The sequence below is a fragment of the Megascapheus bottae genome, chromosome 26, assembly GCF_031878675.1.
Source record: "Megascapheus bottae isolate mThoBot1 chromosome 26, mThoBot2.hap1, whole genome shotgun sequence".
Classification (NCBI taxonomy): domain Eukaryota; kingdom Metazoa; phylum Chordata; class Mammalia; order Rodentia; family Geomyidae; genus Megascapheus; species Megascapheus bottae.
In genome coordinates, this window is record NC_143534.1 from 6070122 (window position 1) to 6084927 (window position 14806).

The 14806-nt window shown below is 41.3% G+C and overlaps 1 protein-coding gene across 1 annotated transcript; it reads right to left on the reverse strand.

Annotated features, from left to right (window-relative positions):
* Positions 1-5357: 5357 nt before the first annotated feature.
* Positions 5358-9413, reverse strand: Tubal3 (tubulin alpha like 3). Its single transcript, XM_090319170.1, has 3 exons — positions 9289-9413; positions 8093-8241; positions 5358-6897 (listed from the first exon to the last, which is right to left on the reverse strand). The coding sequence occupies exons 1-3, from the start codon at positions 9389-9391 to the stop codon at positions 5953-5955; spliced, it is 1197 nt and encodes a 398-aa protein (XP_090175296.1). The 5' UTR covers positions 9392-9413; the 3' UTR covers positions 5358-5952.
* Positions 9414-14806: the final 5393 nt, after the last annotated feature.

A 14806-nucleotide genomic window follows, 5' to 3' on the forward strand; every position in this document is an offset into this window, starting at 1 on the left:
GAAGGGGAGCCAGGACAGGGGTCCAGGGCAGGGGGTAAGAGGCGACAGCGCATGCACCACTGTATGACAGGCGTTGGTCCAGTTTCACAGGCTGCAGAACCCCTCCACCCCTTTCCCGCCACCAGCTCCGTTTTCTTTCTCCTCTGTACATACACACGCAGAAGGGGAGCATTGTGCATCCTGGCCCACAGTGAAGGTTAAGACCTGTCCCTGTAGCCTGTGCATCCTCTCACCTGCCTGTGCCCCAGACAAGGGAGGCACAGAGCTCCCTCTCCTTTCCACACATGACCCCTGAGCATGGCAGAGAGGCTGCGAGGATGCCTTGCTCACCAGCTTCCATCTGACCTGCGAAATCCTTCCTTACCTTTCAACCCCATTAAAACAGTGGCTTCTTGAACTGACTTGTGTCTGGACCTCTTCCTTGAAAAAGCAAATCTCAGCTTGGTACAATAAAAGGCTATGGAAAGGGGTTCCTGATGGGTTGATTCTCTGTTTCTCCCAAGACAAGTATGGGAGGTCTTAAGAAGTAAAGGCAAAGTTGAGCATGGATTAGTTTTTTTCCCCTCAATCTAAAGCCATCTGCATGGCCTCAATCGAAAGCCCATGCAAGGCACATAACTTGGGCTTTGTGTCAGAACTGGTCTGGGGTTGAAATGGAGAGAATCTTGGCACATTATAATCTCCTTTGTGGCTTGCCTTGGCATGTGACTACCAATTCTTTTGTGAACCTCCCTACCTGCCTAGCACTGAGCTGGGTACAGTATCAAGGTCTTTGTTCTCTAGCTGTATAAAACCTAATAGTGACAATATATACGTATATAGAAACAAAAGCAGTACCATAGAGCGTATGGAAGTGATGAACTGAAAAGTGATCCAAATTCATATATGTGTGTGTGCATGTGTATGGGATTTAGGTATGAAAATATTTAATATGAGTAAGATACAACTAAAAATAATTATCCAGAGGAATTGTAAAGGTTTCCTGGCCAAAACAAAAAAACAAAAAAAACCCAAGAGCTAGCTTCCCAAAAGAAAGACCATGGCTGCACTCACATGTTAATAGTGACAAATCACTAATTAGAAACATGAGTTGCTTTCTGGGGACCAGTGGCTCATCCCCATAATCCTAGCTACTCAGGAGGCTAGGATGTTAGAATTATGGTTTTTAGCCAGCTGGGTTTGAAAATTCACGAGATTTCCATCTTCAATTAACCAGCAAAATGCTGGAGTAGTAGAGCACTCATTGTGAGTGAAAACACTGGGCAAGAGCACAGGCTCCGAGGTCAAGCATTTGAAGATCTTTCTCTCTCTCTCTCTCTTTCATACACACACACACACACATACACACACACACACACACACACACACACACTTTGCATTTGTAAAATAAACAACACACGCACTAGCAGCCAGCACCGCCAGCCTCACAGGTGGCAGTTTGATGACATATTTGGAGAAATGTCTGCCACATAGGCAAAAAAGAAATGGAGAACTCCAATCCTCAGATCTCAACCTCCTGAGAAGCTCTAATTACAGGTGTGTCATCAAAGCCCATCTTCCTATCGAGTAATTTAAACTTTCATTTAGCTGTCTGGGACAGGTGAATGTTTTCTGTCATTGCTATATGTTTTATCATTTTAGAAACTACTAGTTTTCAATATACATATATAGGAAACTATGTATATACATATATAGAAGCTACCAGTTTTCAATATACTGATATAGGTATATCAATATATTCACAAGTGTGTATATATGACTATATAGTGTCTATATATATGAGTATATAGACACTCGTGTATATATGTATATATGTGAACCATAATACTACAACAATTGATTTAAAAAGCACTCTAACCAAATGTTAAAAGAATGTTACCTCATTTAATTTAATATTTCAAAGTCATTATTTTTCCATGAAAGATGGATATTGAGGTCCAGGTAGGAAATGACCCTGATATTAACAGAGTCACGTCTGTCTGATCACAAATCTCCTCATTCTTCCACAAAGAGCTGATCCTTGACTCATACAGAGAACTCCAAAAGCATCAGTCATCCCCACTTCCCAGGCTATCATTTGACAGTGAGAGAAACCAGGAAGGTGGGGGTAGCCAGAAGAACCCACCATATAGATACTGGTTGAGTGTATGCCCCCAGCTGGCATGTCTAGTACTTCTGTTCCTTTCAATGCCTTATAGATTACCATAGTGTGCAGATATTAATGAACAGCGACAGGTCTGCCAGAGCTGAAACCCACCAGCAATAGCTGGTAAAGTTCCCCATTTCCTGTTGGACAGCTCCCTACAAGAAGCCCTGTGTTCTACCTGCAAAATTAATCCTGCTTGGAGGACAAACAGTGCCTCCGGGCATCCACAGTTAGCAGGAAGCAGAGATGGCCACATCCAAAGGCCAACACAGCTTTTATCTGCCACCCCCTGACTTCTGTGGGTGGGGTAAATGAGATGTCAATTCTTATTTTCTTAAAGGGAAGAAAACCCAGAACCCGATCCTTCTGTCTTCTCCTCAGCCAGAAAAGGACAGATAGAAAAAGAACAGACTCACCTGTAACAGAATTGAGCAATGCAACTTCCTAGAGAATTCCTGTAACTAAAGAGCTTTATTTTCCCTCTAGAAAATAGCAAGACCCAGTCACCAGTGAGTCAGAAAGTGGGTTCTTTGTGCACTTTGATCGAAACTTTCACAAGTTCTTGGTGTATAATAAGGTGTCATTTGCCTTAGACACAGTTTTGAATTACTCTGCAAGGCAGATGTGCACGAATAATTTAACTATTCAGTGAAGGAGCCCAGCCAATTATTCAGCTCCTGTGTTCTTTCTACTAATGAGCATACACGTGCATCCTGTATCATGAAAGGTTCAAGGGGTTACTTAGGTTTTCTAAGCCATAGCTGTGTCCCACAGAGGAAATTACTGATCAAGATAGCAAAGCACAAAGGTCTGAGGGTTTTTTTTGTATTGGCTTGATTTGATTCTGTTTTAAGAATATGTTAGAGCACCACCACCACCTAATTCTATAGTCTCCTCTGCAACATCAGGACAGCACAGAAAGTGTCCAGAACTCCAGACAAGGGTAAGCCAATGGACTTGGTTTGGCTCATACATTATTCAGTATCACTGACTTACTGATCCTCCTCACGCAGTAAAAACTTCATGGCAGTGGTGAGTTTTTGTTTGTTTGCTGTTGCATTCACAGTGGCTGAAATTGATGAGCAGGTGCAGCTACTCACAAATAATAAAAGAGAATTATTGGGAATTCTGTGTTCGTGGCATTCAAAGTGCAGAATGTATACTATTTAAGAGCATTAGGCTTAATAGACAGATATTCAATCTTAGTGTCCCAATATTAAAATACATAAACTTTATAAATGTACACTTGTGATCTTAAGTAAAACTCTGACTAGTTTGTAGATAGTTTGGGAGCACACAGTATATTCATTATTTGTAGCTTAAATGATAAGATCTTAAAATAATTACCTAGGGTACCTGGTAAAGGTTGCCAGACAATTAGGGTAATTAAGAGAAAATATAATATCTTATAACCCAGTACTCAGGTGGGGTAGAAGGAAATGGCATTTAAGACCAACTTGATATGGCAAGAATCTTTCTCAAAGGATTGGGGGATGCTTTAAATGATGTGGTAACATTTATCTAAGACCAAAAAATTCATGCACATGCCCTTATAAATAGATGGTACAAATTTTCCAGACCGATGGGGTAGAATGACGGAGGGGAAACATTCAGATGCATTGTCCTCATGAACAAACAGGTGAGCTGAAACTCCCCTCTTCGTTTTAAGAACTAAAGTTAATAAATAAGTAGAAGCTATGGTGTGTTTTTCTGGATGTGTATGAATCCATGGGAACACAACACATGTACACACACACACACACACACACACACACACGCGCGCACACACACACACACACACACACACACACACACACACACACAAACTCAGCAGTAATATTTAAGTATTTCACTAGTGCCCTCTGGTGGCTAATGGTAGAAACAACCCATGTACATTAAAGGGAAATTTTTAAATTTTAAAAGACATAATAAAACTGTGAGCGCTGAAACAAGTTGCTATAGAAGGTATCCCCTCCCCATAGTTAAATGCTGAACCAGCAATCCATGCCAAACTCTTTTGGAAGTGATGACATCACACAAGAGATCACAAAAAAATCATTCCTTTGGTTTGGATTTTTACTTTGTTCTCAGGGCTTGATCATAGCAAGTCAGAGATTAAAACACACACACGCACACACTGAAGGACATTTTCTTTTTCCTTTCACTATAATACCAGAAATCCTGACACATGTCCAAACTAATAGTTTCCATTTAAAACCTCTTAGCAAGTGTTTGTCTTATAAATATTAATACACATTGGAAGTGATAGTTGTTGATGCAGGAGCACCAGACTTTTGCAAGCATTGGAGACTATCTAGATACTATTTCAACCAAACTGCATTCATTGCCTCAAGCGGACAATTATCCCAGCTGAAAAAATGCAACATGGTACCCTGTTTTAGTGGTTTTCTTGAAGATCACATCTCAGGGGAAGAGATTTTAGAAAATAAAACAATTTACTAGGACACTATAAAAATGGAGGTCAGGGTGTCCACTGGATGTTCCTGTAAATCTAAAACTTTCTTTTAAACATTTTACTACATTATTTTTTAAAGGAGGTACAGTGGTACAAGACAGAAGGCTTATAGTTTATAGGCATGTAGCCTTGAAGTTTGAGCCTCACAAGGCACAACTTCAGGCCGCCTTCACTTGTCACTTGAACACTGTCCACCTTCAGTTGTTCACTTGGGCGAAAAATACAGACTGTGCTGATGCCAATAACCTGCTGGGTGTGGAGAAGTGAGAATGAAAGTAAACACGCACAGAGGTACAAAGTCTTGACTGTCGAGAGGGACCCCAAGTCCAAGAATGCAGCTTCATTCATTCCAACTGGTCAGACAAAAAATCTTTGCATGTTTGGTAGGAGAGTTTGGTACCAACAATTCCATTAAGTGTTCTTTACATATCCAATCCCCACGATTTTTCTACCCAGGCTGGCTCAGCCTCCTGAGTAGCTGGGACTACACGCGTGAGCTGTTCCTGGCTTTGTCAGGAACATTTTGAGAATGTCTCCTTCGTGACAGGAGGACAGGAGCGGTGACTGCTTCTCACCTGGAAGACACCGGAACCATGTTTTATGAACAACCAAGTATATTTTCATGGGTTTTTTGTTTTGCCGTCCTGGGTCTTGAACTCAGGGCCTGGGAAGTATCCTTGGGCTTTCTCAAGGCTAGCACTCTACCATTTGAGCCACAGCACTACTTCCATCCTTTTCTGTGTATGTGGTACCGAGGAATCGAACCCAGAGCTTTGTGCATGCCAGGCAGGCACTCTACCACTAAGTCATGCTCCTGGCCCCTATTTTCATGGTTGTTATGGAAAACAAACTGAGGCCTAAAGGCCTATACTGGGAAGAAGGAAAACAGAACATACAGGAAGTATCTGTGATTTAATCAAAATATAAAATAGGCCATAGGGAAAATCACATTCATAATTTTCCATTCTCAGGTATAGGAAAAGAAGAGCTTTAGAATGGTATAGACTCTTAACATAGAGCCTCTCAACAAAGCAAAGTGGGGTTTGTACTCTGACATAGAAACTAAAACAAAACCAAAAAAATGCTTCCCTAAACATATCTCAGCAGTTCAAAGGACTCCAAACCCCAGGAAGCTCTTGGATAACACATCTAAATAACAATGTAGATAAAGATACACATGCAAATTACTAATACAATTTGGTATGGAAATTAGGGTTGTGACTGATTTGATTTGCATTTTCTTCTAATCAACACAACTCAACTCACTCCGCCTACAACTGCTTGAGAAGAAAGCATGATATTTTAGCAGAACATGCCTTTGCACCTGGCATCAGAAACTTAATCCCGCTTCTTCATAGTCCCTTTCCAGAGCGGCCAAGTCTTCCCTGGCCTCTGAGAACTCCCCTTGTTCCATGCCTTCTGTGGTGTACCAGTGCAGAAACGCCTTCTTGGCATACATGAGGTCAAACTTGTGGTCCAGGCGGGCCCACGCCTCCACGATGGCTGTCGTGTTACTCAGCATGCAGACGGCCCTCTGGAGCCGGGCCAGATCCCCTCCGGGCACCACAGAAGGTGGCTTCTGGTTGATGCCCACCTTGAAACCAGTGGGGCACCAATCCACAAACTGGACGCAGGTCCTGGACTTCAAGGACGCGATGGCGGCATTCACATCCTTGGGCACCACGTCTCCCCTGTAGAGCAGGCAGCAGGCCATGTACTTCCCGAGCTGAGGGTGGCATTTCACCAGCTGGTTGGAGAATTCGAAGCAAGCAGCCGTGAGGTCCTGGGTGGAGAGCTGCTCGTAGTAGGCCTTGTCAGAGGAGATGATGGGGGCAAAGGTTGTGATAGGGAAATGTATTCTTGGATAAGGAACTAGGTTGGTCTGGAATTCAATAAGGTCCACATTCAAAGGGCCTTCAAATCGGAGGGAGGCAGTAATGGAAGACACCACCTGACCTATCAACCGATTGATGCTGGAATAGGAGGGGCGTTCAAGACCAAGTTTATGATGGCAGATGTCATAGATGGCCTCGTTGTCCACCATGAAGGTACAGTCTGAGTGCTCAATGGTGGAGTGGGTGGTGAGGATGGAGTTGTAAGGCTCTACCACCGCAGTGGCAATTCTAGGGGATGGATAGACAGAGAACTCCAGTTTGGTCTTCTTGCCGTACTCTAGTGAAAGCTGTTCCATTAAGAGAGGTGTGAATCCTGACCCGGTGCCTCCTCCAAAGCTCCGGAAAATCAGAAATCCCTGAAGTCCGCCGCACTGCTCTGCCTACAGAAAAGCGTAAGAACTCAGCCAAATGAATAGAGAATTGGATGGCAATGGAACGATGCAGTGAATTCTCAAAACTCACGAAAAGAAGTGTCTGAAAAGACTGGTTCACCAGAGTCTGCTCCATAACAAATAGAACTCCTTTAAAATATACCTGGTGCTCCTTCTAGAATGGGGGTGGAATGGGGTTCTTTAGAATACTGCTATGGGTTGGGATGCTCTAAAAAAATATACTGCATAAAATTGACTCCAGGCTGTGTATAAAGAATGTATCCTTTATATGTATAAAACATATATGGGTTTTGTGTTTACACACATTTTGAGTTCACACTCAGTCTCAAAATCTCGCTATACATATATATATATGCACAGATATGTGTTCAAATATTCCACAAATCTTTTAAAAATCTAAAATATTCTGGTCTCAATCATCTCAAATAATAATATGTCAACCTGTATCAACAAAGCATTAATACTTGACTGCCTTTTATGACCCTCCACAAACTTGATCAATTATTTTTTAAAAAACTGATGAGAGGGGCCAGGAGTTTGGCCTAGTGGTAGAGTGCTTGCCTAGCATGCACAAAGACCCGGGTTCGATTCCTCAGTACCACATGCATAGAAAAAAGCTGGAAGTGGTGCTGTGGCTCAAGTGGTAGAGCTCTAGCCTTGAGAAAGTCCAAGGACAGTGCTCAGGCCCTGAGCTCAAGCCCAGGACTGGAAAAAAAAAACTGATGAGAAAAATATTAACACTAATTTCCCCCACTGCCCTAAAATAGACAAACTGCTATTACTTCAACATACTTCAGCCATGCTACTGATGTAAAAAGCTCTGTTACCTAACAATGAAGTTAAGCCACATACTTGGTAAAGGATTTCCTAACTCAGGTTCTCATGCTGCAAGTCAAAAGAGAGTAAGTAGTCTATAGACAGAAAGCCTCCTGTGAACTTCCCAAGTCCACTGTCTAAAATGATGCATTTTAGAAGGCTTTGCAAATCTCTCAGAACAAGAGAAGCATTAGCAGAAGCAAGGGAAAAATAGAGAGCACCGAGAAGCTGTAAAGAGGACTTTATCCCAGCTCTGACCCCCCACACGGATGCTGAGGCCTAGAGGGTTTGGTGGTGGTGAGAGGCAATGCTGGTGAACCCTGCAGGATTGACACTGCCCATGCATTTGGAAAGGGGAGCCACCTACCAGCTTTCGGAACCTCTCTAGCACAAGGTCAATGACACCTGAGCCCACTGAGTAGTGACCTCGTGCATAGTTGTTTGCAGCATCCTCCTTTCCGTTAACCAGCTGCTCTGGGTGGAAGAGTGAACGATACTTTCCCACACGGATTTCATCTGTAGAGGGAGAGAGGTCGGTGCATGCATTCAGTACACTTAACCAACCAAAAAAAGCAAGTGTGTTAGCCTTGAGTGAAAAAGGTAAAGGACAACACCCAGGCCCTAAGTTCAAGCCCCAGTACTAGCACACACACACACACACACACACACACACACACACACACACACACGGAGAAACACAGCCTCTATCTTATATGGAAGTCAAAGCAGTCCGTACAGAGCCCATGTCAAGAAAGACTAAAGCCCCACGTGTATGTCTGGCTTATTTCAGCCAACAGCCACAACCAACATGGCAGCCATGTGAGGAGTTTCTCTCCAGATAGATCCCCCAGCTCCTTCTGAATTTCATATTTGATACCACGCAGAACAGAAAGCAGTCGTCCCTCAGAGACCCATTCCAATGGCAGATTCATGAGTAAAATGGTGTTAGCTACTGCTGCCAGCCATTGAGTTCAAGAGCAGTTAATTACAAAGGAACAGACAACTAATACACAATAACAACTCCAAACTTGCCCATCTCTGTAGCTTTTGTCTTATCAGTGAGACCTCCTTCTCTTTCCAGTATTTTTGTAGCTGGATTGTAAGAGAATTTACCCAGAATGCCACAGAGTCTACCATTACTAATCACAAAGTCGTATTGATTTCCCCATACTTTATAGATTTGTCTGGTACTTTCCTTCTCTGGAATGTTTTTCAAATAGTCTTCTCTTTATAAGCAGATGATGACAAATTTTCAAATTCTTTCTCAATCATTTCTAAGTACTAGCTCTCAAGTTCAGAAAAAAAAAATGTTAAGTGTTTTGTTATAACATACCTGTACCTAAATTAACATGGTTAATTAGTTATCACACAGGAAAAGAAAGCTAAACAAGTCTAACTTTGGGGTGTTTTGTCATGCTATTCACCCAAAATACTTACTGAATGAGGATCTAAATTTGGGAACGATTCATATGATCTTGTACAGACAATTGCATTAATTCCACCCACTTGATCTGCTTGCTTGTAGACCCTGTTAAGTGTATTAGAATGTAAAATTTGTGTTACCTATAACGGTTGGTTCTAAGTCCATGAAGAGTGCTCTGGGTACATGCCTGCCAGTGCTTGTCTCATGAAAGAAGGTATCAAAGGAAGAATTCCCTTGGTCCATGTCAGCATCTTCCAAGGAATCCCGCTTACTGTCAAGAACCATGCCATCTGGCTGGATTCCATGCTCCAGGCAGTAGAGTTCCCAGCAAGCATCTCCAACCTAGATACCAGCTTGGCCAATGTGAATGGAAAGACACTCTCTCTGAAAGAAGCCATGATCACTTAAGACTGGACAGGCTTAGGGCAGTTGATTAGACAAGAGCAACATCATTCAGTACTTCTGGTTGTAAATGACAGATACTAAGCTAGCTAAAACCGTGAAAGAAAAGTATTATAAAGATTTTTCTAATGTCCCATAGAAGCCAATATCCAGGGTACAACTAAGCTTCATAGACAATTGAATCAAAGACTCAAATTCCATTTCAAAAAAAAGAAGTTTCAACAACATAAATGAAGCACCTCGTGGGTATTGGACTAAGTAAGAATGGAGTAAAGAATAGATGTACAGTCATTTTAATCTAAAATTTACTCTTTCCTTCCGCCCTCACCAACGTGCACTCCCATTCACTTTTAAGTCACTTTTTTGCAAATATGCAAACAACCTTTTTGTAAATTAAATGAATACAATTATCTCCTTTTTAAGAACGGGGAACAAGAGGTTCAACTCCAAACATCTAAAACGACAACAGTGGCTAACTTTGCACCAAGCTTAAGTACAGTCTATACATAACTGCACTGTCTCAATGCTGAGCCTGAACTACAGAAAGACCTCAGAGCTTTCTGCCAGTCACTGAGAGGCCAGCAGAGAGTGAGCTCAGAGCAGCGACACTTTGACAATCCAACTTAAACTCTGTCCCTGGTCAGCAGCACCAAACCCTTGAACTTTGTCTCTGCAATTCCCAGGGCACCACCTTTCCTTCTTCATCTCACGGGAAAACTCAGGTTCAGGACTTAGGAGACCGTCCATTGTGCTGCTTCTCTGTCATTCTCTCATGACAAAGGCTATAATTGAACTTTAAAAGCATTTTGGTAGGATCATCTAATATCCCTACCTTGGTGTAGGGATCAAAATAATATATTCCATTATATAACAGGCATCCCATACTCTTATCTACAAAGCTCAGTTTCGTTGCCCTCCCCTCCTGTCGGACTTTGAATGTTATACAGGCAGGAGCTATTCTATAATCAGATCAAAACTTTGCTCCTTCAACTTAGGTTTAAATTCCAAGTGTGGAGAAGACCCACTGTGTCTGTATTATTAACTTCTATAATGTCACAGGAATCGAGAGACAAATGGTGACAAATGCAGCAGTGGTACTCACTAGACACGATGCTGAAAATGAAGTACAGGACTTGTCAGTGGGGGATAGATGATATGAAGGGAAAACTGAGAGAGAGTGGGGGAAGGAGTGACATTTTCCCAAAAGAACTGTACTCTTTACCAGACATATAACGGTAACCCCTCTATACATCAGCTTTAAAATAATAATAAAAAGAAAAGAAAATAAGTAAAATTCCTTTTTTTAATAAAACTTCTTAATTGGTAAAGTTTACTCTCAGGCTTCTCTCAGTAACTCCCCTTCCATCCCCATGCCCTGTACTGGATTAATAGATGATATTTGCTTACAGTGCTCATCATAAACATAATCACCAACAAAAAGTACATTGCTCTTCTTCATGCAATTCAGACATCAGAGTAATGCTGTTCTCCCTTAACTCAGCAGAAATAATTTTGCCTTACAAGCCTCTTATTTGACTGTAGAAGCAAATGAATTTATAACAAAAACCACATCCAAGGATTTCAACAATGGCCTTCATCTTACTGTTTTCTTAATCTCTCCTTCCTTTCTAAACTCTCTGTTAAAATATTAGTTACATTATAAAATAATGGAAGACTGGAAAATATTCACTCACCAACAAGATTGATAAATCACATCACACTATAAAATGCTGCTACAGAGCTTTTAGTATTGAGAGCACTGTAGATTCCTATGCAATCCTCAGAAATGTACAGAAAAGATGCTATGAGCACCTCTCTCACTTGCCTTCAATGAGAGAATCCCTCAAGACTCTAGCACAATATCACCCAGAATGCCGACACCGACATGATCAAGGTACGGTATGCTGTGCTCCCACAAAGTCCCTTCTCCAAAGAAACATAACCATCTTTAAAACGACAGGGAGGAAGTCCACTGGGGAAAGACAATCAGAGCCAGACAAGCCTTTTTTAAAGTTGCTCTCACTGAAGAATTAAACTTTCTCTAAGGTACTGAAAAATCACCATGACATACTACAGAGATTAGCAAGGAAGGGAGTTTTAAAAGATGGCTTTTAACAATTATCTTGTAATACGTTTATGATCATACTCAGAAAACTTCAGAAAGATCAGAGAAAATGCTTGAGCCCGTTACTCTGCCACGATCTTAGAAACAGTAATGACCCTGTGAATCTGAAGTTTCCAGAAACTGCAAAAGCATAAATAAAAGTAAAGCACTTGATTTCTACAGCGAAATTAGCATCTAAGCCCAAAATGAAATGTGAAGACTCTAGGAAGGAGAGGTTCCCATTCCATTTCAGTACCTCTCTTAAAAACACCGAAGGATAGCAACTCCACCAAGCTTTATCTTTAATAAAAGTAAAAAGGCAAAGTTACAGATGAACAAATAAGTGTCTATGAAAATCTGCTTCCTAGTTTTACTGTGGATATTGAAAGAAGCAGATGCCTCTTCTTTTAAAAATCCATTGGAGAATTTTTGGTGGAGGAAAAGGCCTGAATGTGCTGAATAAAATTGGCTACCACACCAAATCAACACTGTCAACCATGTACAAGTACTTCAGCCACTTACCATGCCGACCTGAAGCTTCTCCTACTGCCTTGTGGTAAAGATCAAAGAACAATCACTTCGAGCTACACTTTATCTCAGGGCCCGGAAATGAGTCTACCTATAGGCTAGAAAATTTTCTTCACTTAAAGCAATACAGCCTCTTTTCAGTTGTTCTGCTCCCTAGTTTCAAAGTAACTGTGTTGGGCCTGAAGGAACTGTGTTAAAGTTTGTTCCAATTACAGATGAATTAGTGATAACTTACTCAGATTTACTTGCAATCTAAACCCATGCTGGAAATTACAAATGTCTTTTTTTTTTAATTTTCATCTTGTACTAAGAATTTACTAAGGGTTGAGGGATAGATTGATCAAGTGGTTCAAGGCTCTGAGTTCAACCATCAATATCATCATAATTAATAACAACTTATTAATAATGAGAGAACTGAGTTTCAGTAAAATTTCCTACAATAGTGAATCAGCTTTTTCTATTACATAAATACTTCATGTACATATCTTCTTAAGCAAGATTCAATCTTAAATACTTGAGAGAGCAAACCATGAAAGAATCTTTTACTTCCTATTTCTATCTTCCACTCATATATCCCATCCACCATCATGTCCCAATTTATGGGGATTTTCTAGTTTTGTTATTATCTATTTTACTTTCAATTGTTACATTGCTATTCAACATGTATGTTTCATGTATTGCATTAAGATCAGACAACGTTATTTAAATGATTTCTTCATATATGTCAAAGCTTCCTTGATAGTCTGCTATATGGTCAACGATAAGGAATAACTTCCTAAGTAGTTTACCAAAAGTCTAGTTTGACTAACTTAAGAGAGAGTGGAGTTTAGAATTTGCATCTCAATTTATATTAGCATCCTGTTTATTGAATATATTTCATATCAACCTACATAATTGCTGTCATGACATCTGTGTGAAGATTTTGGAAATAATCTTTCAGGAAACATTCTAAGGAAGTAGAATGTGGCTCAAGTGGTAGAATGCCAGCTATCCAAAAGTGCAAAACCCTGAATTTAAGCCTCAGGATCATCACAAAAAAAAAAAAGAGATTGTGGGTGGAGATGGGAGGGAAGCAGTGACATGGGTCGAAAGAAATGTACTCATTACCTGACTTCCATAACAGTAACCTCTCTGTATATCATCTTTACAATAAAAAAGAGAAAAAAAACTCTAAAGGACACTTATAAATCATTATTTTTTTAGGTTCAGGACATGGCCTTGAACTTGGTACCTAATGCTTTTGCTCACTGGCTAGCACCAGCTGAGCCACATATCAATACCAGTAAGTCTTTACTCATCAGTCTAGAAACTGAAAAAAAAATTAGGGTAACATCTCCAATCAAGTTATTGAGAATAACTTGCAGAGAGTCCTAGAGTTTCATTTTTATATAACATAAAATCTGAAATCTAAATAATTTCCTCAAACCTTGACCTGAAGAATATTCAGTGGAGCCAGATAGATGATTTTCATGTAGCTGAGAAAACAAGATTCAATGAATCTCTGCCACATGTTCTGTCCTGGAGACAGAAGAAGACACTGAATTTAGAGACAGGGATATTTGGCCAAGTTTCAGGTAAGTTCATAGGATGTCTCCAGCCTTTAACCAGGGCAGAATATGTTGCCTGGCAATTTTCTGCTTAAATTGTTTCTTTTATTCCCTATTTTTTATGTTAGTCTTGAGCACAGGGCCTACCATATTACTGTAGACATTCAGTAATACGCGTGAATAGTTGACCGAAATAAGTTCCGAAGTAAATGGACATCGGAAAGGGGTATTTTGGATACAGCAGCAGTATTTGGATCCACTGGGGAATAAACTACTACATCCTCCAATATGTCACTTTGACGATGCTTATTGCAAGTTCTTAAAGCACCCGGTTCATGTTTTTAGTTAAAACTACCGTAATTGTTCAATGACACGCTTCCCATTGTATATTTTTATTGACTGAAAATACACTTTGCAGCGGATGAACTGTAACGAGTCATTTCTCCATCGTGCTTCATTTAGTCCGTATTTAATTTTTTAATTATGTTTAATTTTTTGTAGGTGTCGTTAATAGCTTCAGGTGTCCTTTTTTTATTATTTCTTAGGATGAATTCCCAGGAATGGAGTAAGAGTCCCAAAGGAGGGGACACACCGAAGGCAGTACTCACCACCAAAGCCTCCGTGCGTGTGTGTAACCATCATCTTAACTGGAGACCAGCAGAGGACAAGGTAACTTTGCTTGTCTTAGGGTGGCTTCAGCTCATCCCTTCCACCCTCTCTTCTCCCCAGACGCTCACATCAGGGACCCAGGCTGCTTCCAAACCATTTTCCCCGCGCCAGTAAACGGAGGAAGCCCTGGGGGGTTCAGAGGCTGCACCCCAGCTGAACCTGACAGCCCCAGCTCCACAGGTGGGGCCTGCAGAAGCAGCCTGGGGAGGGGGGCGGGACTCCACGTCGCCCAGCAACCGCCTCTTGCTCTCTGATTGGCTGGGCGCCGCACAGCCGCCATTTTCAAATCCCCGGATGATGGTGGCGTAAGGCGGGTCTGCGCTTAGCCGGCGCCCACTGCCAGGGCAGAAGCCGGCGGGCACCGTGCCCGTTCCTGTCGATCTCCCGGGCACCCGGCCACCGCCTCAG

What these genes read in the sequence shown, in the direction of transcription:
- Tubal3 (XM_090319170.1), bottom strand. Translation starts at nt 9,391, where the DNA reads ATGGACCAAGGGAATTCTTCCTTTGATACCTTCTTTCATGAGACAAGC. An exon ending in CTTAGAACCAACCGTTATAG is followed by an intron (nt 8,242 to 9,288) that starts GTAACACAAATT and finishes CTCCCTCTACAG; the next exon opens with ATGAAATCCGTGTGGGAAAG. An exon ending in TAGAGAGGTTCCGAAAGCTG is followed by an intron (nt 6,898 to 8,092) that starts GTAGGTGGCTCC and finishes GCTTTTCTGTAG; the next exon opens with GCAGAGCAGTGCGGCGGACT.